The sequence below is a fragment of the Carcharodon carcharias genome, chromosome 14 (assembly GCF_017639515.1).
Source record: "Carcharodon carcharias isolate sCarCar2 chromosome 14, sCarCar2.pri, whole genome shotgun sequence".
NCBI classification, from domain to species: domain Eukaryota; kingdom Metazoa; phylum Chordata; class Chondrichthyes; order Lamniformes; family Lamnidae; genus Carcharodon; species Carcharodon carcharias.
The window spans coordinates 48,607,144-48,632,062 of record NC_054480.1 but is presented as its reverse complement, the minus strand read 5'-3'; the positions used below and the strand labels follow the sequence as shown (position 1 = coordinate 48,632,062).

The 24,919-nt window shown below is 50.4% G+C and overlaps 1 protein-coding gene across 6 annotated transcripts in view; it reads left to right on the top strand.

The window, feature by feature from the left end:
* Positions 1-24,919, top strand: part of LOC121286796 (cadherin-like protein 26) — a 118,740-nt gene that overhangs the window by 76,204 nt on the left and 17,617 nt on the right. For 4 of the 6 annotated variants that reach the window (XM_041203840.1, XM_041203839.1, XM_041203841.1 and 1 more), the window contains one exon: positions 13,579-13,641. In XM_041203840.1, coding sequence (XP_041059774.1) covers positions 13,579-13,641 — 63 coding nt within the window. The remainder of the gene's footprint in view (positions 1-13,578; positions 13,642-24,919) is intronic. The other 2 variants (XM_041203843.1, XM_041203838.1) reach the window with 1 other exon arrangement.

Here is a 24,919-nt window from a genome sequence, read left to right as displayed (position 1 = left end):
TCACACGAAGAGGGGAATTCGGTTGAACTGGATACTCCTGGAGTCACCTGGCTGGATGATCCTGGGATGTGCACCTGCTGACCCTCCTCCCTCTGGGTGCTGGAGGGCCCCTGGCTATCTCAATCGAGGAGAAGGAGTAGCTTAAGTGAGATCGAGCTGCCCAGCACCCTATTTGTGTGTGCACACTGTTGGAGGCCAACCATGGTGTTAGTGATGAAGTGCAGTCCACGCAGCAATGACATCCTGGACCAAGGCCTCCATGGTGGCTGCCATCATACCAGTGTTGGTGAGTAGGCATGCTGGCACTGTCACCACAGGCTGAAAGCAGACAGACTTCTCCATCTTGCCGTGCAATCTGAAGAATGCAGCAGACATCCCTTCCTGATGTTCGCAAGCTTGCCTTTGCAGCTCCAATAACTGAGACATGACTGAGTCCAGAGGCTTGTCATCGGACTCAGAGTTCTGGCTGCCAGCAGTCGCAGGGACGTGGGAAGTCCCTGCCTCTGCCTGCTGTGGATCAGAAAGTGTGATGTGCTCACCAGATTGTGATGCCGAGGCTATTCTAAAGCTAGGTCCCACCCAGGTGTGTGTCTCTGCACTGGTGTAGGGTGGGTGAGTGCTGTGGAAAAATATGCTTTATTCATAAAATATCTGGAAGAACATACCAAACCATTTCAAAATCACCAAAGGTACAATCAGGTTCAACTTTTACAACATGTATCACGAGGTGCATCAATACAATAAATGAATATTACAATCATTTGCAGACATTCACTTTGAACTGTACAGCCCAAGGGACTCTAAACAGTTCCCAGTCTCTCGGTGCACTGTGGCAGAAAGGTCTTAGACAGCAACCCTTCCCCATTGCGCCTTTGCGGCGGCTGCCCCAAGCTTTAGTGCGTTCCTCAGCATGTAGTCCTGGACCTTGGAATGTGCCAGTCTGCAACACTTGGTCGGGGACAACTCTTTGCACTGGAAGACCAACAAGTTTCGGGCAGACCAAAGAGCATCTTTCACTGAGTTGATGATCCTCAAGCTGCAGTTGATGTTTGTCTCAGTGTGTGTCCCTGGGAACAGCCCGTAGAGCACAGAGTCATGTCACAGAACTGCTTGGGATGAACCTCGACAGAAACCACAATCTCTCTCCAGACCTTCTTTGCAAAGGCACAATCTACAAGGAGGTGAACAACAGACTGGTCCCCACCACAGCCACCTTGAGGGCAACGTGCAGAGGGGGTGAGACTCCTAGTGTGTAGGAAGGATCTGATGGGGAGGGCCTTTCTCACCACCAGCCAAGCTACGTCTTGGTGCTTGTTGGAAAAGTTCTGGTGATGAGGCATTCTGCCAAATGACTTTGACAGTCTGCTCAGGGAACCATCCGACAGGATCCACCATCACCTTTTCCCGCAGGGCCTAAGATTTTACGTGCCGACCACTGCCTGATGATTGCAGCCATTGGGTAAAATGCCCTTTTTCCTGCCTGCTTCTGCAGTTAGTGCAAATCTGGGATGATTCTGCCCACTGCTTCTTTACTGCAAGTGACTGTAGATTTAAAACAATGGAAAGAGTTGGGGACCCAGTCAGTAACAAGTATTTTCAGACCCACAAGGGTTATTTTCATTTCATACCTGTAGGTAGCCATTTCAGAGGAATTGAACAATGACAATAATGTTACCCATAGTCCTAAGGATAAGTCCCAATCTTCAAGATTCAATGACCCCTCTCCATCACACACACAGCCCCCCTAATCAGTAACAGGATGACCCAATTTGGAATAGTTTCAAAGTGGATCTCTGCCAAGTCCAGGATTGTTTTCCATTAACTAGGGAATTTAGGAAATTGACCGTTCGAATTCTGAAAATTCCATTTAATCGCTTTTTTGTAAAATGAGACAGTTTGATGTTGTACCTTATCTCATTCAAGTTCCTATTAGTCAGGTTAACACTGTTCTGAAATTGTTGGTGCTACTGCGTTGAAAACACTTTTCTGCTCCTGATCACTATGGGCATCATGGTGTGTCAGAGCTAAAGTTTGCGCGAGGACCCAAACCCTGGTAAAACAACAGCAAAAAAGCAAGGAAGCGATCATGTGCTTCAGCTGTCAATGGCAGGCCACATTTCCCACTGCTGAATGTCATGAATTCTATGAGCATAAGTCAGCATCTCATTATGATGTCTGCTCGCCGGAATCATCCCTTCATCATGCCAGATTAAGAGCCCACGTCGGCTTCCAATGAGAACGATGTGTTTCACAGAATTTAAACGACATGCAGTTGGTGAGCCACACTTTGCCTGAGACTCGGGGTGAGTTTGCATATATTGCAGGGTGCAGGGGTCAGAGCCAAGTTTTACAGGCTGGATTGTGTTAGTTTTGGGAGTTCTCACAGGCAAATCTCTACAGATATCAGCAGTATTAAGGCAGGGTGGCTTTCACTGTGCTGTAGGGCAAGGGGGCCAGTCAGGACTGAGGGAAGGGGAAGGGGCAGCAGGGCAAGGGCTCCACGAGTAGAGAAGATTGCACTGAGACACATGACTTGGGGTGGGTGGTGGGCACTAAGCGGCCACCCAACTGAATTGATAGTTCCAAAATGAGGACAGAGGCACAGCTGAGACAGGTTGGCAGCTGTTCAGTTGACATTCAGGGAGCCAGTAAAGTGGAGCAATAATGCTCATTCATGCAACACTGATCCTCAAAGTGGCAATGATTCTTTCCCTAGTTTTAAACCCTTGTTCACAGCCTTCACATTCAATGGAGTGTTATGGAACTGCAGTGTTATTGGGCAACTGGACAAGCTTGAGAACCCCTTGGAAATGTGGCCATTCACCACTCACAGGAGAGAAGCCTCTGGACCTCCTAAATTAATCTCATGCATTCACTAAACATTAATCCTCATGTTTAGTCCAAACAGTGCAGTCTTGGAGTGCAGGTAATGATAATCCTAGTGCTTGGGCTGAAAGCAGAACATCCAGTTGCATGGCTGAAACTGTTGGCAGTCAATCATGTGGGTGGGGGGGGTAGCAGGGAGGGGCATGGTTTTGGTGATGTTCATGTGCACCTTGCACTGGGTGTCATTTCAGGGGCCAGTACTCTGGTGTGTGCAAAAAGGCCTCAAGCTCAATCAGAGACAATTAATTGACAGTTTGTGGACCTTTGGAAATGAATGCTGACTCTTCCATGTTTCTCACTGATACTGCAGTGAGGAGACCATCAGGAAGCCCGATCCTGGTGTTATCACCACTTGCATTATTGCTTACAGGCAGGAGAGAAGAATGTGATGGAGGTGCCTGGCTCACCAGAGGGAGGATCAGAACCTGAAGTCTACCTGCAGATGCAGAGGATGATCGTCAGAGCTGTCATTTGTAACCACCTCGCTAGACCAAGGGTGTATGGACATCACATGTGTTATCTGCAGATGAGAGAACCAGTGTCAGATGCCTCTGCATGTCAAAGGATCTGGTGACTCACATTTGCTGCATTCTGCAGGATTTGGTACCATGGGGACTTGGAGAACATCTATTGCCAGCAGCTGTGAAAGCAATTGCTGCACTCAACTTCTACACCAGTGGCTCCTTCCAGGGCTGCAATGGGGATCTCTGCAGCATTACCCAAGCGTCCACCCATAAATGCACCCAGGAGGTCACGGATGCCCTTTTTGCAAAGGCTCACAATTTTGTCAACACCGACAGAGATCAGGCAAGCCAGGGAGCAAGATCACTGGGCTTTGCTGAGATTTCTAGTTCCCCACAGGTGCAGGGTGCCATTAACTGCACTCATGTGACTGTAAAAGCTCCCAGGCAACAGGCAGCCCAGTACGTTAACTGGAAAGGCTCCCACTCACTCAATGTACAGCTGGCATGCAACCATAAACTTGTCATTGCAGGTTTGTGCCAGATACCCAGTAAGCATCCACAACTCTTACATCCTGAGTAAGCTTCGAGGGACCACACAGAATACAGGGCTGGCTCCTTGAAGACCTGCGAGTGGGATGAGGTTTCCAGCGCTTACTAAAATTAATATCTTTTTTACACGTCTCATGTCATCTGATTGAGCCACATGTGGCGAGTATTTATCTCATATGCAAAATCTTTATTTTTCATTTAAAAAACCTTCAGTTCCCTGAGGAGCTTTGTGCCTTCAGAGAGCTTTCACTAAGTATGCCCTCGCACACATGCGCACTTCAATGCGTGTGCTTCTCTCCCCTCCCCAAGCCCAGCAGCGCTGAGGTTATCAGCATGTGTTTCATGTTTAATTGGCTAGCCAGCGTGAAATCACTGTTGGGGCCTAATCACAGGCAGCAGACTGATGCATGGCTGCTCCCAGGCTCGTTCACCACACCTGCCCGATAAGGGGAAAATTCCCCCCCACCCCTGCATGTCTTCACTGGAAGTGTCCAAGGTTGCAGAAGAGTGTGAACACATTGTGCAGTGGCACCATTTAAATATGGCACCTGGAGTTAGGAAGTGCTGAGATCATGGCAGGGCAGGTGAATCAGATGCTGCCCAATAATGAAACAGTGCACTCCCCTTGGATGAATAATTAATGCAGTCTGAAGCACACAATACAGTGTGAAAGCCCACCATTGTGGCTGGCAGGTGGAATGTTGTTGTGTTTTTTTTTTAAAACACGCACTAATGCACTTAGTGCATTTCATGGAAAATCCTGGCCACAGTCTACAGTTTGTCACTACAGAATACTAGGGCAGAGAGCAGTTTGAATGAGTGGGTGGAAGAATTAGATGATGAAGCGATATTATGTAAATTGGGCATGTTATCACTAGAAAAGAAGGGATTGGGAAGCCATACGATTACGCATTTTAAATAAATTAGGTATTGTAGGTCATGACAGGCTATTCACCTTGTCTAGAACAGTGGAACCAAGGACACAGCCTGCACTTGGTGTAAAGTCAAAACCAATTTGTGGAGACAATGGGCAGGATTTTAATTGAAAAAGGGGTGGGAGAGGAAGGTGGAAGTGGAATTAAATGTAGGCAGAAGGGTTAAAGCCCTGTGGAGCTGTCAGTTGAGTAATTAATATATTTATCCCTGGATTTAACCAAGAACACTGGATTTAACATCCAGTGCACAGATTATCTGAACTGCAGAACTTGCCTGGATCAAACAGGCAAGATACAGCAGGGAATATTTGTTCAGTGCAACTGTCAGCCTGTGAACTCTTCAAGAATGGAACTGAATTACTGCAGCCATGCTTAGGTGGGAGACTGGTGTTCACAGCACTTCTATTGAGAATGTTTCACTGCTTGACAGGTGATTTCCAACTTACTGAAAGTCAGTTCACCTGCTTTGGACTTCTGTCACTTTGAGCTCCACTTCCCTGCACACCAAGATCTAGATCATTAATATGCATCAAGAAAAGCAAGGGGGTCCCATTACCAACCCCTGGGGAACCCCACTACAAATCTTGCTCCAGCCTGAAAAACATCAGTTGACCATTACTCTCTGCTTCCTATTTTTCAGCCAGTTTTGTATCCATGTTGCTACAGTCCCTGTTATTCCATGAGCAATAACTTTTCTCAAGTCGATTGTGCAGCACTGTGTCAAATGCCTTTTCAAAGTCCATGTACACCACATCAAAAGCATTACCCTCATTGCCCTTTTCTGTTACCTCTTCAAAAAACTCTGGCAAGTTAGTTAAACAGTTTCCCCTTTAGAAATCCATGCTGGTTCTTCCTTAGCAACCTATAATTTTCCATGTGACTACTGATTCTATCCCAAATAATTGTTTCTAGAATCTTGCCCACCACTGAAGTTAAACTGACTGGTCTGTATTTGTTGGGCTTATTCTTACAACCTTTTTTGAACAAGGGCATAATGTTTGCAATTCTCTAGTCCTCAGGGACCACCCGAGTCTAGGGAAGGCTGAAAGACTATGGCCAGTGCCCCTGCAATTTCTACTCACTCCCTTCAATATTCTTGGATCACATCCAGTCCCAGTGCCTTGCCAACTTTAAGTACCAACAGTCTATTCAACACTTCCTCCTCGTCAATTTTGAACCCTTCTAATGACAGTTTCCTCATCTGTCACCATGGCCTGGGTAGCATCAACCTCCTTGGTAAAGACAGGTGCAAAGTATTCATTTAAAATGACAGCCACGGCCCCTTCATCCATGTGTAAACTCCCTTTTAGGTCCCTAATCGGCCCTACTCCTCCTTTTACCACCCTCTTACTCTATACCTATAGAAGACTTTAGGATTCCCCTTTATGTTGGCTTTTTTTTTTTTATAATCCCTGCTTCTCTAATATGCTTTTTCACCTCCTCTCTGAATCTTCTGTATTCCTTTTGGTTCTCAATTGTATTTTCTACCTGACACCTGTCATAAGCACTTTTCCTTCATTTCAATCTCTTTTTTTCATCCAGGGAGCTGTAGATTTGTTTGCCCTACCTTTCAATGGAATATACTTTGACTGTGCTTGAACCAATTCTTTTTTGAAGGTAGCCCATTGTTCAGCTAGTTTTTCCTGTCAACCTTTTGTTCCAGTCTTTCTGGCCCAGTTTTGTTCTTGCCCAATTGAAGTTGGCTCTTGTCCAGTTAATTATTTTTACTCTGGTTTGCCTATTGTCCTTTACTATCATCCATACATACAATACAATGATCACTGTCTCCTAAGTGTTCCCCTACTGACATTTGATCTACTTGGCTCACCTCATTTCCAAGAACCTGTTCCAACAGTGCATCTTTTCTTGTTGGATCGGACACAAACTGCTGTAGAAAATTCTCCTGAACGCAATCTAGGAACTTTTGCCCTCTCCACCGTTTACACTACCACTGTCCCAGTCTACATTCAGGTAATTAAACTTCCCCATTATAGCTACTCTAGAATGCCTGCATCTCTAATTTCCCTGCAGATTTGTTCATCTACTTCCTTCTCACTATTTGGCAGTCTATAGACGGCACTGAGCAATGTAATTGCACCCTTTTTTGTTTCTTAGCTATAGCCAAATTGATTCTGCCATTGAATCCTCAGACATCCTCTTTCTCCAGCACTGCAATGCTCCCCTTAACCAATGCCACCACCCCTCCTCCTTTCCTAACACTACTGAATACCTTGTACCCAGGAATATTTAACACCCAGTTCTGCCCTCTCTCAAGCCAGGTCTCTGTTACTGCCATAACATCATATTTCCACATGGCAATCTGCATCTGTAACTCCCCAAATCGTATTTACTTACTCCATGCATTCATATATATGCATAGTAATCCTGGTTTAGTCTGTTACTTTTTCCCCCCCCCCTTACCCATTACCTTACTATTCTCTATAGTAATGCGAACTGTCCCTCCCAGTATTTTTTGCACCCTGGTATTTAATTTTCTGTTCCCACACCCCTGCTGAGTTAGCTTAAAGCCCTCCCAACAGAACTAGCGACACACCCCGCAAGGAACTCAGTCCCAGCTCTGTTCAGGTGCATCCTGTCCAGTTTGTACAGGTACCATCTTCCCCAACGCTAGTCCAGTGTCCTAGGAATCTAAAGCCCTCTCTCCTGCACCATCTTTCCAGCCACATATTCAGCTGTCTTATCCTCTTATTTCTGTACTCATTGGCATGTGGCACTGGGAGTAATCCAGAGATTACTATATTTGAGGTTCTGCTTGCTAATGTTCCACCCAGCTCCCTAAATTCTGATTGCAGGACCACATCCCCCTTCCTACCTAAATCATTTCTCCCAGTGTGGACCACAACCTCTGGCTGTCTACCATCCACCTTAAGAATGTCCTGCAGCCACTCTGACATCCTTGACCCTGGCACCAGGGAGGCAATATACAATCCTGGAGTCACAGCCACCGAAATGCCTGTCTGTTCCCCTAACTATTGAATCCCCTATCATTATAGCTCTCCCTTTCTTCTTCTTCCCCTCTTGCACAGCCAAGCCACTCATGGTGCCACAAACTTAGCTCTGAATGCATTCCTGAGGAGCCAGCATCCTCACCAGCTTCCAAAACAGAAAACCAATTTGTGAGCAGGACCTCAGGGAACTCCTGCACTGCCTGCTTTTCTTGGTCTGCCTGGTGTTCACCCATTCCCTCTCTGTCTCCAGGCCCTTAAGCTGTGGTGCAGCCACCTCACTGAAAATGCTATCCACATAGCCTCATCAATCCACCACAGTGACTCCAGCCACCGCTCATGCTCAGAGTTAATGTTTCTGCAGCTGACAGCATTTCCTGCACATGTGGTCATCTAGGACACCGGTAGCATCCACGACTTCACACATATTACAGGACATGCATTCCACTTGACAGAGCTGCCCTATGTCTTAACTCTACTTCTCTTACATTAGCTTTATTCTATTTTGGATTATTTATATTACTTTGGCCCTAGATTTCCCTTTTTCCTGGCACTTCTCAGATAAATCCAAGTATAGGAACTTGGAAAGTATTACACTTTTCTAATTTACTCACCAGTATCTACTTAATAAGGACACCACTCTTCTTTCTGAACAAAGGTAGAAAAAGGAGCACCTCCTCCCTTCTCACCAAACTCCAACTGAAACACTGTAGCCAAACACAGCACTCCAGCACAAAGTTAGTACAATAAGATTGCCTACTTTTATATTCTCTGAAGCTAGCCTCTGAAAACTTGCTTAAGCCAGTTATCTAATTAGTTGCAGCTGTAACTCTTGAGTTAAAACAATTAAACTAAATTAACAAAATTAGGATAAATCAAAAGCAGAGCCTGTATGAGCCCTGCTTTAAGGCTGAATTAAAACTCACCTTCCAATCCTAACAGCAACTTTTATTTAATTGCTAAATTAAAGAAAGACTAGACTTTAGATAGTCTTTAACCCTTAATTTAACCCTTAAACTCCCTCAGTCACCAATCTCCAACTGAAGCTCTCTACTGCAACCAAACACAGCAAGCTCCAACAAATAGCAATGTGATAATGATCAGATAATCAGTTTTGTGATGTTGACTGAGTGATAAGTACTGGCCAGGGCACCAGGGATAACTCCGTTGCTCTACAAAATAGTTCCATGGGATCTTTCATGGTTTTCTGAGTGGGCAGATTGGTCCTTGGGTCAATGCTAACCTGAACACTGGTACCTCTGGCAATGCAGCACATCCTCAATACTGCATTGGAGTGTCAGCGTTTATTTTTGTGCTCAACTCCTGGAGTAGGGCTTAAACAAAGAATCTTCAGATTCAAGAGAGAGTACAAACAATTGAGCCTTGGCTGACACACGAGTGGGTGATGGGACATAGGTAAGGTTCAGTGTCACTGTTAGTTGTTCAGGTGGAGATGTGTTGAGGTACCTTGAGAGAGAGGAAAGCATGGAGCTGCAAGGTGAGTTGGCCTTTGGAGTGTTGTGAAGGAAAATGATAGGAAAGACAGACAGTGATTTGGCACCTGAAAATGCTATGATAATTGTCTTTCCTGCTCTGCTGACATCCTTGAATCTCTTGGGCACTACATCCAAGTTTGAAGGACTACACTCCTGCTCCTCACTTTCTCGATCACTTTCATCCATGCTTGCTTGGTTTGAGAGGCTGCCCTCTTCCTCCCATCCTTGGCACAGATCACCTCACTGCAATGAATTAATGAGGAGTACAGAAAAGCATGCTTGGAGCAGCACCAGGCATACCTAAAAATGAGGTGCTAACCTGGTGAAGTGACAATGCAGGACTACGCGCATATTAAACACTGGAAGCAACATGCTAGAGAAAAGCGAAGCAATCCCATAATCAACGGGTCAATTTTAATCTTTTTATTTGATTGTCATACATTTTCTCCTGCTCTTTTCTGAAATTGTTCACTCTTGCTGAGATATTCTTCATTCTAACATCCACACTGCCAATCTTGGTGTATGAGCTTAGATAGTGAGTGTTCGCAGGTTGCTCATCTGTGTAGGAAATCACAACTGAACTTGATTTTTTTTTTATCTGAAATCCATACCAATATACTTTGATGACAGGAATTAGAAATTGATTACCCCTCTCCTAACTGAAGCTCACTGTGTCCTATCATAGTATGCCAACTGTAAAGCTTTAGATCATGTAACCCAGGACTAATTGAAAATCAAACCTTGGATATCTCTGGCGGATTGGAAATTTTAAAAGAAGCTAATATTTATCAATATCTTAAGAACAAGAGAAAAACATAAGGGTGGAAAATCGGCTAAAGCTATTGTTATTCATTGAGAAATGGAGCTAAGATATCAAATGCACAAATATTTTGTGGCATTTTAAAGAAATCTTTTGCAATTTTTATTTCTCTAATTAATGAAGGTCAACTGGGTGACATGAACAGGTTATGTCTCTCAGACTTTTTGGGAGCAAAATTTGATTGTCCCCAAATGCGGGTACAAGATCCCGATGTGCTGTTAATCCACATCTGTTCCATCTGAAGCATGGATTGCTGAATGGAACCAATGTTAAACTCACTGTTGAGTTGCTGCATGCTCAACAGAGAGCCCAGCTTTATGTGAAGCTGGATCCATTCAGAGATGGCAATGGACGACCTAAAGCCAGTTTTCACGCCTTAAGGGGAGGTGCATTCTGGCTGAAACAGGAGCTGGAACTGTTTGTGGGAGAGAGTCTGTGCAGGAGCAAAATAAATTATTGCACAACAGGGGCAGAGAATACTCCAAAATTCCCTGACTCTGCACTGGTCACAATAGTGAAGGAGGTGGAGAGGATGAGAGATGAGATCTATCCACAGGGACCAGGAATCCCTCCAGACAAACCTTAATTGTGAAAGTGGGACCAAATAGCCATGGCAGTCAATGTCGACCCCGAGAACCTGGATGCAGTGTTGGAAAAAGTGCAATGCCCTCACACAAATGGACATGGTCAGTGAATATATCTTCAGGTGCATTACTGGTTTAACATAATGGTCAATGCACCACACTCCATTTTACTCACCTATCAACAATTTCTATTAGTCATGGCTCATAATTAATATTCTTATGCTTCATTTCACCCTCCCACATTTAGTGCTGCATCACATCCACACCTTGCAGCTTGCACATTCTGGCAGCTATTCAATGATAACCATCACAAACCATTGGCGCCATCCTCACTGACATACTTTCCTCTCTCTTGAAAAACAACTTGACACATAACTGGAGACCTCAGGACAAGACAGTGCTCTGCAGCACTGGAGCAGCCATGACTGAGGCTGTGACCAGCATTGGGGGTGAAAGCATTGAAGGTGATAGTATCATCATATCTAATCCTCCTTTTCACAGCTTACTTCCACCACATCTTACAACCTCTTCTGATTTACAAGTTGCAGATGGTATAAACATACACCTTTTACTTTTCCCCCATTCCTCACCATAACTCTACCCTTGTGCCTTTGTCCTTTCACATAGCCAAGAACTGTAACCTAGCGGAACTGCAAGAGGTGGAAAAGCAGCAAAACAGAAACCGTGTTATTGCCTTTCACACTCACAGCCACCAACTCACAATCTGGCGCCACTGTAATTTGGAGAATAGCTTAGAGGTGGGATCTGCACATGATGAAGCACCAGGCACAAGTGTGCTGTAGCCAGATCAGGGTTCAAGGTGCTACCTGGCCAAAGAATGATGTTGCACAAGAGTTCAGCAATAGATTACTGATGTGAGCTGTTCAATAGGCTGAATACAGAAGAAGGCTGATAGCTACGCAGCCAGAAGTGCTTGGCATATTGGGAAGATGCCTGAAGCACTGTTGCCACTGTCAAGGAACATGAAGAAATCTAACACCAGCTTGGCACAGGGTTTGTGCAGAAGTTGGAACATCCTTTCCAGTGATGGCCAACTACATTTGCACACTTGCAGACTCAACCACAATACAGTGTCTGTTGCTTGATATCTCGGTCTCCATTGCAGCACAGATGGAAGTCACCCAGGTTCTGGGTGCTGCAGCGGAACCTCAGACTGAAGCCATGCAAATTTAGCTTGCTGCCACGGAAGCTCAGACAGCTGCCCCCATTATTATGCATGCCAGTGTTCAAAGGAGTTTGCAGGGTCTCACAGCAGCCCAGCAATCTGTCCCCCGACTAGGCTTACCACCCCAGGGGCGAGGCAGGGACTCTATGGTGCACAAAATTGTTGTTCTCTCCCAGGAGCACAGTTATCGTTTTCTCACCAGTTAAGCTCAATCAGTGCCCTTGCTTTTGCCTGTCAGCCAGCCAGCCCAGAAAGCTGCTGCCCATGTCATGATGAAGCAGTCCATTAGTATCATTTCAGATTCCAGGGGTAAGAACATACAAAAATCAGCCTTGCAGTTAAAAGATTGAAAATAACAGTATATTCTATTTCTTCACATGTTCTTTAATGAACAATATAGCAATATTTCCATTTAAAATGATTTTCTTAATGCATTTGTAGCAGTTCCAAGGTCACACACACCTGTTAGGTTAATAAATGATAAATTATAATTTAGTATGTGTCAGTGTTTTGCCATTTTCTGACAAATTACATGCACTTAGAGATAATTTCCCTTCTGGTGAAAACAGTACAATATCTACCACTGTGAAGATCTTTGCAGTTTACACTAGCATCTGGGCTTTCACTTGTACTAATTTAACCCATTCGTACATATTTCAATTTTAAATATCTATGGCTGTAATTTCCTGGCCCCGTTGGCATCAGGTGTCATGGCGGGCAGTGGGAGAGCAATATTGAGAAAAGGACAAAAATCGGTTTCACGCCGTCATGAAACTAAGTTGTGATCATCCACTCCACCCATCAATGGCGGGGCCGCATTTCCTGCCTCCGCATGCCGGGAACCTAACTTCAGTTCTTTAGCATTTCATTATAAGCCTTGCTCGCTGGAATCTTATCCGCATGTTGGATGACCGGAGCATGTTAGCGTGTTTGCATGCTAACGTGTTTCACAACTGTACATAAGCGACGTGCACCTGATAAGCTGCATTTCACACAAGAATTCGAGGTTTATTTACCTACCTCTATTTGGGCAGCGCTCATGGTTATCAGTGCCAGGCTTCGCAGGCAGCACCACATCACTTTTAGTGGGGGTTCCCGGGCAGATCTCTACCTACCAGACCAGCCATAAGACAAGGGTGGCTTTTCAATGGCTACAAGGATGGGGATTGTTTGGGGAAGGGGAAGAAGTGGCTTTAGGCAAGGGAAGAGGCTGCAGGGCGAGGGCTGTTCTTGGGAAGGGGAATATCCCAAGGCATGTGAGGCGGCAAATGCTGTTCTGTGCAAGTGGCCTCAAGATGGTGAGGGCTGAGGAGGCAGTCTCCAGAGATGAGGCTAGATGGAGATGTAAGGGTGTGTATGAAAGAGTGAGTGGTGATGTCCCTTGAGCTGGCAGTGAGTGAGATGCCAGTGAACATGTGATGGGCTTGAGTGTGTGAGTTTAGAGTGATAAGATGGTTGCCTTACCCGGGTGGCACGGATGAGATCATTCATCTGTTTTCTGCACTGGATGGCTGACCTCTTGTGTGTAGCATTGGTGCTGACCATCTTTGCCGCCACCTCTCAAGCCGTTGTGGTGAGACTGATGGGCCTCCCGTGGCCAGAGTGGGGGTAGAGGGTATGCATTGGTCTGGGGGTATTATGTAATTATGTATATTTCATTTCTCTAATTGATATAATTCCTTTACTTTTAAGAAGCTTGGACCAAGTATCATAACTTCACCTAATCCAGGAAACATACCGGGCTTTTGGAAAGATGTAAGTATGATTGCTAAACATTTTTGCTCCCTGATGTATATAATTAATAGAAATCATACAAAATATTTTGACATTTTTATTACTGTGCTGTAGTAGTTTCTAAAATTTGGTTTGTTTCTTTACGTGTGGGCAACAATTGCGATAATTTAGTCTTTACCAGCTTTGGTCAAACTGGATTTTTAAATTCATAATATTTATGAAAGCTTAAATTCAGCCTTTGCCTCATGAGGTCAACAGAAATGAAACTAGGCTTGTTGACATGATAATTTCTACTATTACATTGTTTTGTAAAACACATTATGGGCAGAATTAACTGGGATTTTTCGCTGCCCATTCAACGTTACAGTTGGTGGGCAGGCAAATCAGCCAGGTGGACTTTGCATTTTCCAGGAAACTTCATGCAAGGGCGGGATGAGATTTCCGAGATTAATTTTAAAAAAGATAAAAGTTTTGGGACTCAAATTTCAGCATTAATATGTTTAGGTTACTCATTCTGATGCACCTGGAAAGCTGCATTTCGCTTTTGGGACTTCAAGGTTTGTTTGTTTGCCTGCCTTGCTTCAGACAGCAGTCATGGTCATGAGTGCTAGGCCTCGCAGGCAGCACCCCATCACTTTTAGGGGGCTCACGTTCAGGTCTCTACCTACCAGACCAGCCATAAGGCAGAGATGGCTTTTCAATGGCTGCAGGAATGGGGATTGTTTGGGGAAGGGGAAGAAGTGGCTTCAGGCAAGGGAAGAGGCTGCAGGACGAGGCTGTGCTGGACAAATGGGTATCCCAGGATGTGTGTGGGAGCATATGTCGATCTGTGCAAGTGGCCTGAAGATGCTGTGGGCTGAGGTGGCAGTATCCAGAGGAGATGAGGCCAGTTAGAGATGTGAAGATGTGTGTGAGGGAGTAAGTGGTACTATCCCTTGAACTGGCAGTGAGTGAGACGCCAGTGCATGTGTGATGGGCTTGAATGTGTGAGTTTAGAGTGTTGATATGGTTGCCTTACTTTGGTGGCACGGATGTGATCATTCATCCATTTTCTGCACTGGATAGCCAACCTTTTGTGTGCAGCATTGGCACTGACCGCCTCTGCCAGCATTTCCCAAGCTGGTGTGGTGAGACTGATGGGCCTTCTGTGGCCAGAGTTGGGGTAGAGGGTATCACGGCGGGCCTCCATGGCATCCAGAAAGTGTCCTAGGGATGTATTACTGAATTGGGGGCTGTACTCTTCTTGGCTTCATGGGCCATGTCTTCACCAGAGCAGTAATGGGCCGAAAGCATTGAAAAGTGTATGCGCAGCTGCAGTTTAATTATGGCGCCCTCCTGAGGAAGTGTTGAGGTAACGGCATGGTGGGCAAATTGGATGCCGCACGCCAGTGTGATGGCGTGTTTCCTGTGGCTGCATGAGGCAGAAATAGGATGATATGCAGGAAAGATCCGCCATTGCGGACAGTGGGAAACAGCTTTTTCCTGCCCGTTACCACACTTTGCACAAATCTGGGATTATTCCACCCTGCGTGATGAAGAATCTAAATGATGTTTGGCACTCTGTGGCTGGGATTTCCAGTTGCATGTGGGGGCCAGATCAGGAGCGGGTGCACTTTGAAAATATCGTGCTGAATAGCAGCTCAGTGTCTAAATGCCTCCAGGACCTTCTTGGCTTTCTAAAGTGAGGGTGGGGTGTAACTCTTTCGAGTACAAACCCGTTTCCATCTGTTTCAGATGAAGTTACATAGTTTGCCATTGTGAGATTTGAACTCTTGATAATCTTTTAAATGAAAACAATTAAACCAAATCAACAAAATTGGGATAAATCAGGCACAGCCCCTAATTCAGGTCAGCTGTAAAACCAAGAACAAAGTTTAAAGGAAACTTACAAACTTTAAATCAAAATGTGATTAAAGGGGTCAACAAAACACCCCAGTCCCCGCGGTGCCCACCGAGCATGGAAGGCCTCGAGAGTGCCAGCAGACACCGCGTGCTCCTTCTCCAGGGACATCCGGCAGCGAACGTAGCTGCGTAAGAGGGACAAACAATCGGGCGGGACTCCCCCGTCGATCGCCCGCTGCCTGGACCTGTTAATGGCCAACTTGGCCAGGCCCAGGAGCAGGTTCACGAGGAGGTCCTCCTCCTTCCCGACCCCCTTCCGCACCGGGTGCCCATAGATCAGGAGCGTGGGGCTGAAGTGCAAACAAAACATTAATAAAAGGTTTTTCAAATAACTAAAAAGGGAGTGCAGCCTACAACACCCTATGTATACATGGTCCACGGACTCCACAAGACCGCAAAAAGGGCACGTGTCCTGAGAGACCGTGAACCTATGCATCCTCTTATTATAGGGGACTGCTGCATGCAACACCCTCCAACCCAGGTCCCCGATAGAAAGGGGGAGGACACCTCCGTAGAGGGCCACTCATCGGGGGCCTCCGCCGCCAGATGGCAACAAGGCACGCCAGGGCATGTCCGGGCGGCGGACAAGGGCGAGAAAATGGAAAGTGTGCAACAGCAGTCCGTACAAAAAGCCCCTCTTTGCCATGCCAAAAGGCACGGAGGGCATGTCCCCGAGGCGACTCATATTGCGGGGCACCAGCACCCGAGGGAGGGTTCGGGGCTTGGGGCCAATGTGGAATTCTGTCCGAACAGGGGAACGTTCAGACGGAAGACCGCCGCGCACCTGGGCCACCTCAAGACCCAAAATAGGGTCCGAGCACGAACGTTCTCAGGTCTTGGATGGCATCGGCTGCGACCTGGACACTCACAGACGCGCGTCGCGCCAACTCCTGCGGAAGAATCCAGCCGATTCCTCCACCACCTAGCGCGTCCCCGATCCTGGTCACCCCTGCGGCCACAGCCCTCCTCTCCGCCAACCACTGAAAAGGATGGAGGGGCGGATTCCTGAGCAGCGGCTCTCTGACGATGGCCGCTACTCCTGACGGGGGAGAGCTGCGTCGCGAGGCGACCACTTTCCAGACTTTGATCAGGTCCTGGTAAAAGACGGGCAACGCCTGCAAGGAGCCACCGAGGCCCAGCTGTTCTATAAACAGCAGCTGCACGTCATAATTCAGGCCGTGCACCTGACGGAAGAAATACATCATCAGGGCACACCATCTAGGAGGAGGCTCGACGTAGAGGTATTGCTGCAGGGTCTGAAGGCGGAAAGTCGCCACCTGTGTGCATAGGCACACTAGCGCCTGACCACCCTCCCTAAGCGGGAGACTCAGAACCTCGGCAGCGACCCAGTGCAATCTTCTGTCCCAGAAGAAGTCGACTAACAATCTCTGGATTCTTGTGACAAAGTCCGGGGGAAGGGTCAAAGTGACCAGCCGATACCACAACATGGCGGCGATCAGCTGGTTTATGACCAGAACTCGACCTCGGTAAGATAGCACTCGGAGCAGTCCTGTCCAGCGCCGCAGGTGAGCGGTGACGTTCGTCTCCAGTTCCTGCCAGTTTGCCGGCCAGGATTCCTCAGTGGGGCAGAGATGGACCCCCAGGTAGAGGAGGCTGGTCCTGCTCCAGGTGAAAGGCCTGAGCTCCTCGGGTAGGGGATCCATCTGCCACTGACCGACCAGGAGTCCAGAACATTTACCCCAGTTGATCCTGGCAGAAGAAGCGGCAGAGTAGACCTCCTGGCACTCGCGCATCCTCCGCAGGTCAGCCGGGTCACTAAACATAAGAAGCACATCATAGGCGTAAGCTGAAAGGACCACCCCGATGCCCGGCTCGCGCAGAACCAATCCCGACAACCTCCTCCGCAAGAGGTGCAGGAAAGGCTCCACGCAAATAGAATACAACTGGCCAGACAGGGGGCAGCCCTGACGTACCCCTCTCCCAAAGCGAAGGGGCGCCGTCAGGGACCCGCTAATCTTCACTAGACACTCCGTGGCGGTGTACAGAAGTCGGATCTGGGCGAAAAAATGCGTCCCGAACCCGAACGCTCGCCGAGTTCCGAGTAAGTATCCGTGATCCACCCTGTCGAACGCCTTCTCCTGATCGAGAGACAGGAAGGCGCTCGACAGACCAGCCCTCTGGGAATGGTGGATGATGTCCCGGACCAGATGGATGTTATAATAAATGGTTCGGTCCGGGACGGTGTAGGACTGGTCAGGGTGGATCATGTGGTCCAGCACGGTGCCTAGCCGAGAAGACATGGCTCGGGCGAAGATTTTGTAGTCCGTGCTGAGGAGGGAGACCGGGCGCCAGTTTTTAAGAAGGCGGAGATCCCCCTTCGGCAGCAGGGCAATCACGGCCCTGCGCCACGAAAGGGGCATCTCCCCGGTAGCAATGCTCTCCCCCAGGACTCCCGCGAAGTTGCTCCCCAAGACGTCCCAGAACGCCCTGAAGAACTCCACGGTCAGCCCGTCTAGTCCCGGGGTTTTGCCCCTAGAAGGACCGTCGAGTGCGCCGGTCAGCTCCCCCAGACTTATAGGGGGGTCGAGCTTTCCGGCGCACTCCGGGCCGACCTGCGGCAGGTCCTCCCACAAAACTCTGCAAGCTTCCTCACTGGACAGATCCGGAGAGAACAGGGCAGTGTAGTAATCTCGGGCGATGGCCCTGATGCCCTCTGTATCCGAGACAAGGGATCCGTCGTCGGCCAGCAGCGTAAGGATCTGCTTACGGACCCCGTGCCTTTTTTCCAGCGAGTAGAAGAAGGGGGAGCCGCGGTCCATCTCCTTGAGGAACTGGATCCGCGACCTCACGAATGCGCCCCGAGACCCGACCAGTTGCAGGTCCTGCAGCGTGCCCTTCTTCTCATCGTACACCGACCGCAGGGCCGGGTCCGCATCAGGCTGACGGAGACGTGCCTCCAGGTCGAGCACCTCCTTCTCCAACTCCTCGACCCTGGATTTGCGTCTCTTTGTCGACCCCTTCGCGTACTCTTGACAGAAAACTCGGACGTGAGTCTTGCCCACGTCCCACCATAGCCTCAAGGAGGGGAAGCCTCCCCGCTTCCTTCTCCAGCCGGACCAGAAGCGACGGAACGAGTCCAGGAACCGCTGGTCTTCCAACAACAGGTTATTAAAATGCCAGTACGCGGACCCCGTCCGAGCGCAGAACGAAGTGAGCTCCGCCCATTCCAGACAGTGGTCCGTGCATGGAACCTGCTGTATAGAAACAGCCGGAACGCAGGACACGTACGCCTTCGAAACGTAAAGGCGGTCGAGTCTGGACGCTCCGACTCCAGGTGACACAAAGGTGAACACGCTGGAGTCAGGATGGAGATTTCACCAGACGCCACTAAGTCGAAGGACCTGACCAGGTCCCGCAACTTACTCACACCTCGCGTGCAGTGCGGGGCACCGTGATGGTCCCGGACCCCGAGGGTGCAATTGAAATTCCCCCCGAGGACAATGCACTCGCCAGCGTCGATGGAGCCGAGATGAGTGGACACTTCTTCAAAGAAGCTCGCTTGCTGCTGCGTGCCCAGGGGAGCGTACACATTCACAAAGTGAAGCACCGCCCCCCCCAGACGCACAGTCAGGTGCAGCAACCGGCCTGGCACCGGCTCCTTGACCCCCAAGATCTCCGGCTGAAAATCTGGGGCCAACAAGATAGCCACCCCGCCCGAATTGGAGGCTAGGTGACTCATGTAGACGCCCCCTCGCCACTCCAGGAGCCACGTGGCTTCGTCTCCCGGAACGGTATGGGTTTCTTGCAGGAAGCACAACGCATACTTCCCGTCCCTGAGCACCGAGAGGTTCTGGAACCTGCGCTGTGCGCCCCTGCTGCCGCGGATGTTGAGGCTGGCTATAGTCGTCTTCATTGTCAAAGGTACATCAAACCTTCACCTTAAGTCATTAAAAAGAAGAAGAGGATTTTTTAGTCCTTCCTCTCCTTCAGGAGCCCAGCGAGAAACGTTTGGACCCTCCGCCGCGCGTTCCTATCCAACTCGGGAGCCTTGAGAGCCTCACGAGTGGACCAGAACACCAGCGGAAAAGAATGCCACCGGTCCAAGGCCAACTGAACCCTGTCTCGGCGACCGCGATGACTCGCCAAAAAGTCCCGGAGTTCCCTTGGGGGGATGAGGGTGGAGTCAGCGGAGGGCACCAGGGGATCCACCGCCTCGCTTGAGAGCGACTCAGCGTAATCTCCAGCGCTCACCACGGACACCCCGTCCTCCTCCAGGTCGTCGCCTCCAGCTTCCGACCCCTCCCCCGCATTGAGTACGGGGGCTGATTCGGAGCTGCCAGCTGGCTCTATCTGTGCCTCGATCCCACCCCTAGGATCAAGGTCAGTGGGGTCCTCTCTGGTCTCCTCTAAAGGTTTTGGGTCAGAGGGCAGCGGCAGTTCTGATGCCAGCTCTCCTCCCGGCACCGAGTCGTCCGGGGAGCTCAGGACAAGCTCCTGACCTAAAACTAGGACACCCGGTGCTAAGATTTGGGAGGGAGCGGGAAGGCCTTCCTTCTCCCCGCCACCCAATGACCCGTTAACATTTTTTAAATTTTGAAAGCTACAGTCCCCCGACGAGCCAGAAGGTACCTTGGGGGTATCGAGGGTTCCTGAGTCGGGCACCACCTCAAGGGATGTGCCCTCAGTGACCCCCGAGGGGCCCTGTTCAGGGGACTGCAGCAGCTTGACAGGGGGGGGGGAAAACAGTGGTGGGAGTAGGTGCAGGGGTTTTGAGTTCCCCCAGAGGACAGGGCGAGGTTTTCCTTGGCGGAGACGCCACCACCTCTTCATCGGGGGAAGGGACACACCCAAATTCTTCAGTTTGGGCGTCGCCCACTTCCTCCTCCGAAGCGTGACGTCTCTTCCGGGTCAGGCTGGGGGTTAGGGAGACCTCCATCTCCGAGGCCCCCTCCTCCTTGTCCAGCCTTCACGGATATTCCACCCTCTGGGGTTTGGGTTTCTCTATAACCGGCTCAGGCTCCCGCATCTTTTCCCCACCGGCCCCAGGAGCACGCGCAGGGATGACGCCGGGCCCAGCACTCGGCGCCTTCGCGCCCACGGGCCCGGGAACACACGTGGACACGACGCCGGGGCTGGATGATGTTTTTTCCCCCGAGCCGGTGCTTGCAGGTGTTTGGGGGTTTTGGGGCGTTTCAGGGGCCGCCTCCAGGTTGCGGGTCTTCCTGCGCGCCTTCTTACGGCGCGGGGGCTCTCCCCGCGCCTCACCGGCAGCCGAGATGGCAGTGGCCGCCGGCGTCGCTTCCCCTTGCGGGGAGGGAGGTGGAGTGGTGGCGGGGGGAGGAGGGGCGGTGCCAGCCGCGGCCGCTTGGGTGGGGCTCGTGGCCTTGGAGGCGGGGCAGTTCTTCCTCACGTGCCCCGCCTCCTTACAAGCATGGCACCGCACGCCCTCCGCGGTCCAGAAGACCCAATAGGCGGTCCCCTCAAAATTGATAGTAAAGGCCCCCTCCAGGCACTCCTCCTGGGCCAAGCGGACAAATACCTGGCGCCGGAAGGAATACACATGGCGGAGGGCCGAGTCTTTGAGGCCGAGCGGGATTGGTGCAACCCCAGACCTGACCTCCCCCAGTTTATTAAGGTGGGGGAGGAGGAGCTTACTGGATAGAATAGGTGGGACGTTCGAAATAATAATTCTCTGGGCGGTGGCCTCAAGGGGATCCACCGCCAGAAAAGTCCCGCCCACAGTGAGTCCTTTTTGCAGGGCGAGGTGCACCGCCCGCTCTGACCTCAAGAAGAATATGGCCTTCCCATACATTTTAGAGGCTGCGACAATGGCTGAGGGGCCGATGACCCCAGCCATAGCCTTTACGCAGGCCTCTATTGTCATTTCAGGGTGAGCATAGCTCTTTACCCCAAGGGCCCTGGTGAGGAGGCGGAATGGCGACAGGGCAGCAGGAGCAGCTGGAGCCGCAGAAGCAGCCACCCCCGCATAGGTTTTTTTTTTTGAGGCCCTGCCACCGGTGACAAAACCGCCTCCACATTAGCCCTCGAGGGCCCGGCCACAGGTGGTGGTGAATTGGCCTTAGGTAGAAACAACCTCCCCTCTTTCAGGCAGGAGAGGAGAGGAGGGAGAGGAGTAAAAGACAGGGAGGCACAGGAGGGAAAGAGGTAAATGTCCAGGTGGGTGTCCTCGATGGTGGATGGACGGTGGGTGGGGGCCTGATGTTCTTCAGGCAGGGGTAGCCGATGTCTTCACCAGCTACTGCTGGCCTTACCGGGAAAAGGGCTGGGTTGGGGGAGGGGCGGCAGAAAGATGGTTTCAGCACACACACTCACCCTCCCTCTCTTCCTTCCCCAACACCTCTCGCAGTCTTCTTGCCTCCCCCTACAAAACAGGGTCCTTAATTGCCCCCACCTTAAACAAAAATACACAGTTCAGACACCCACCTAGGGTGTTGTTTTTCAACTCAGTCCTGGCCTCCTGGCCTTCCTGTCCTGTAGCAACAGCAGCAACTGTTCTCTTCTCTCCCTCTCTCTCCTTTGGCACCACAGGGGCAAGGCAGCAGAAGCAACAACCCCAGAGCAACATCAGCAGAAGCAACAACCCCAAAGCAGCAGCAGCAACAACCCCAAAGCAGCAGCAGCAGTTGTTCCTCTCTCCCTCTATCTCCCTTGGCTCAAACAGGGGCAAGGCAGCAGCAGAAACAGCAACAGCAGCAGAAGCAACAACCCCAAAGCAGCAGTAGTATCAGTTTCAGAAACACTGAGGAGCACCAACAACACACACTTTCTCTCCTCAGTGCCAAGAAACAAATTGAATTCCCAATTGCCTCAACGAGATTGTTAAGAAAATGAACTCTTGATAATCTTTTAAATGAAAACCAAATCAACAAAATTGGGATAAATCAGGCACAGCCCCTAATTCAGGTCAGCCGTAAAACCAAGAACAAAGTTTAAAGGAAACTTACAAACTTTAAATCAAAATGTGATTAAAGGGTTCAACAAAACACCCCAGTCCCCGCGGTGCCCACCGAGCACGGAAGGCCTCGAGAGTGCCAGCAGACACCGTGCGCTCCTTCTCCAGGGACATCCGGCAGCGAACATAGCTGCGTAAGAGGGACAAACAATCGGGCGGGACTCCCCCGTCGATCGCCCGCTGCCTGGACCTGTTAATGGCCAACTTGGCCAGGCCCAGGAGCAGGCTCACGAGGAGGTCCTCCTCCTTCCCGACCCCCTTCCGCACCGGGTGCCCATAGAACAGGAGCGTGGGGCTGAAGTGCAAACAAAACATCAATAAAAGGTTTTTCAAATAACTAAAAAGGGAGTGCAGCCTACAACACCCTATGTATACATGGTCCACGGACTCCAAAAGACCGCAAAAAGGGCACGTGTCCTGAGAGTCCGTGAACCTATGCATCCTCTTATTATAAGGGACTGCTGCATGCAACACCCTCCAACCCAGGTCCCCGATAGAAAGGAGGAGGGCACCTCCGTAGAGGGCCTCCCATCCGGGGCCTCCGCCGCCGGACGGCAACAAGGCACGCCAGGGCATGTCCGGTCGACGGACAAGGGCGAGAAAATGGAAGGTGTGCAGCAGCAGTCCGTACAAAAAGCCCCTCTTTGCTGTGCCAAAAGGCACAAAGGGGATGTCCCCGAGGCGGCTCATATTGCGGGGCACCAGCACCCGAGGGAGGGTTCAGGGTTTGGGGCCAATGTGGAATTCCGTCCGAACAGGGGAACGTTCAGACGGAAGACCACCGCGCACCTGGGCCACCTCAAGACCCAAAATAACGTCGGGTCGGAGCACGACCGTTCTCAGGTCTTGGATGGCACCGGCTGCGACCTGGACACTCACAGACGCGCGTCGCGCCAACTCCTGCGGGAGCATCCAGCCCAGTCCTCCGCCACCCAGCACGTCCCCGATCCTGGTCACCCCTGCGGCCACAGCCCTCCTCTCCGCCAACCACTGAAAAGGACGGAGGGGCGGATTCCTGAGCAGCGGCTCTCTGACGATAGCCGCTACTCCTGACGGGGGAGAGCTGCGTCGCGAGGCGACCACTTTCCAGACTTTGATCAGGTCCTGGTAAAAGACGGGCAACGTCTGCAAGGAGCCACCGAGGCCCAGCTGTTCTATAAACAGGAGCTGCACGTCATAATTCAGGCCGTGCACCTGACGGAAGAAATACGTCATCAGGGCACACCATCTAGGAGGAGGCTTGACGTAGAGGTATCGCTGCAGGGTCTGAAGGCGGAAAGTCGCCACCTGTGTGCGTAGACACACTAGCGCCTGACCACCCTCCCTAAGCGGGAGACTCAGAACCTCGGCAGCGACCCAGTGCAATCTTTTGTCCCAGAAGAAGTCGACTAACAATCTCTGGATTCTTGTGACAAAGTCCGGGGGAGGGGTCAAAGTGACCAGCCGATACCACAACATGGCGGCGATCAACTGTTTTATGACCAGAACTCGACCCTGGTAAGATAGCACTCGGAGCAGTCCTGTCCAGCGCCGCAGGCGAGCGGTGACTTTTGTCTCCAGTTCCTGCCAGTTTGCCGGCCAGGATTCCTCAGCGGGGCAGAGATGGACCCCCAGGTAGAGGAGGCTGGTCCTGCTCCAGGTGAAAGGCCTGAGCTCCTCGGGTAGGGGATCCATCTGCCACTGACCGACCAGGAGTCCAGAACATTTACCCCAGTTGATCCTGGCAGAAGAAGCGGCAGAGTAGACCTCCTGGCACTCGCGCATCCTCCGCAGGTCAGCCGGGTCACTAAACATAAGGAGCACGTCATCGGCGTAAGCCGAAAGGATCACCCCGATGCCCGGTCCGCGCAGAACCAATCCCGACAACCTCCTCTGCAAGAGGTGCAGGAAAGGCTCCACGCAAATAGAATACAACTGGCCAGACAGGGGGCAGCCCTGACGTACCCCTCTCCCAAAGCGAAGGGGCGCCGTCAGGGACCCGTTAACCTTCACTAGACACTCCGCGGCGGTGTACAGAAGTCGGATCCGGGCGACAAAATGCGTCCCGAACCCAAAAGCTCGCAGAGTTCCGAGTAAGTATTCGTGATCCACCCTGTCGAACGCCTTCTCCTGATTGAGAGACAGGAAGGCGCTCGACAGACCAGCCCTCTGGGAATGGTGGATGATGTCCCGGACCAGCTGGATGTTATCATAAATGTTTCGGTCCGGGACTGGTCAGGGTGGATCATGTGGTCCAGCACGGCGCCGAGCCGAGAAGACATGGCTCGGGCGAAGATTTTGTAGTCCGTGCTGAGAAGGGAGACCGGGTGCCAGTTTTTAAGAAGGCGGAGATCCCCCTTCTTCGGCAGCAGGGCAATCACGGCCCTGCGCCACGAAAGGGGCATCTCCCCGGTAGCAATGCTCTCCCCCAGGACCCCCGCGAAGTCGCTCCCCAAGACGTCCCAGAACGCCCTGAAGAACTCC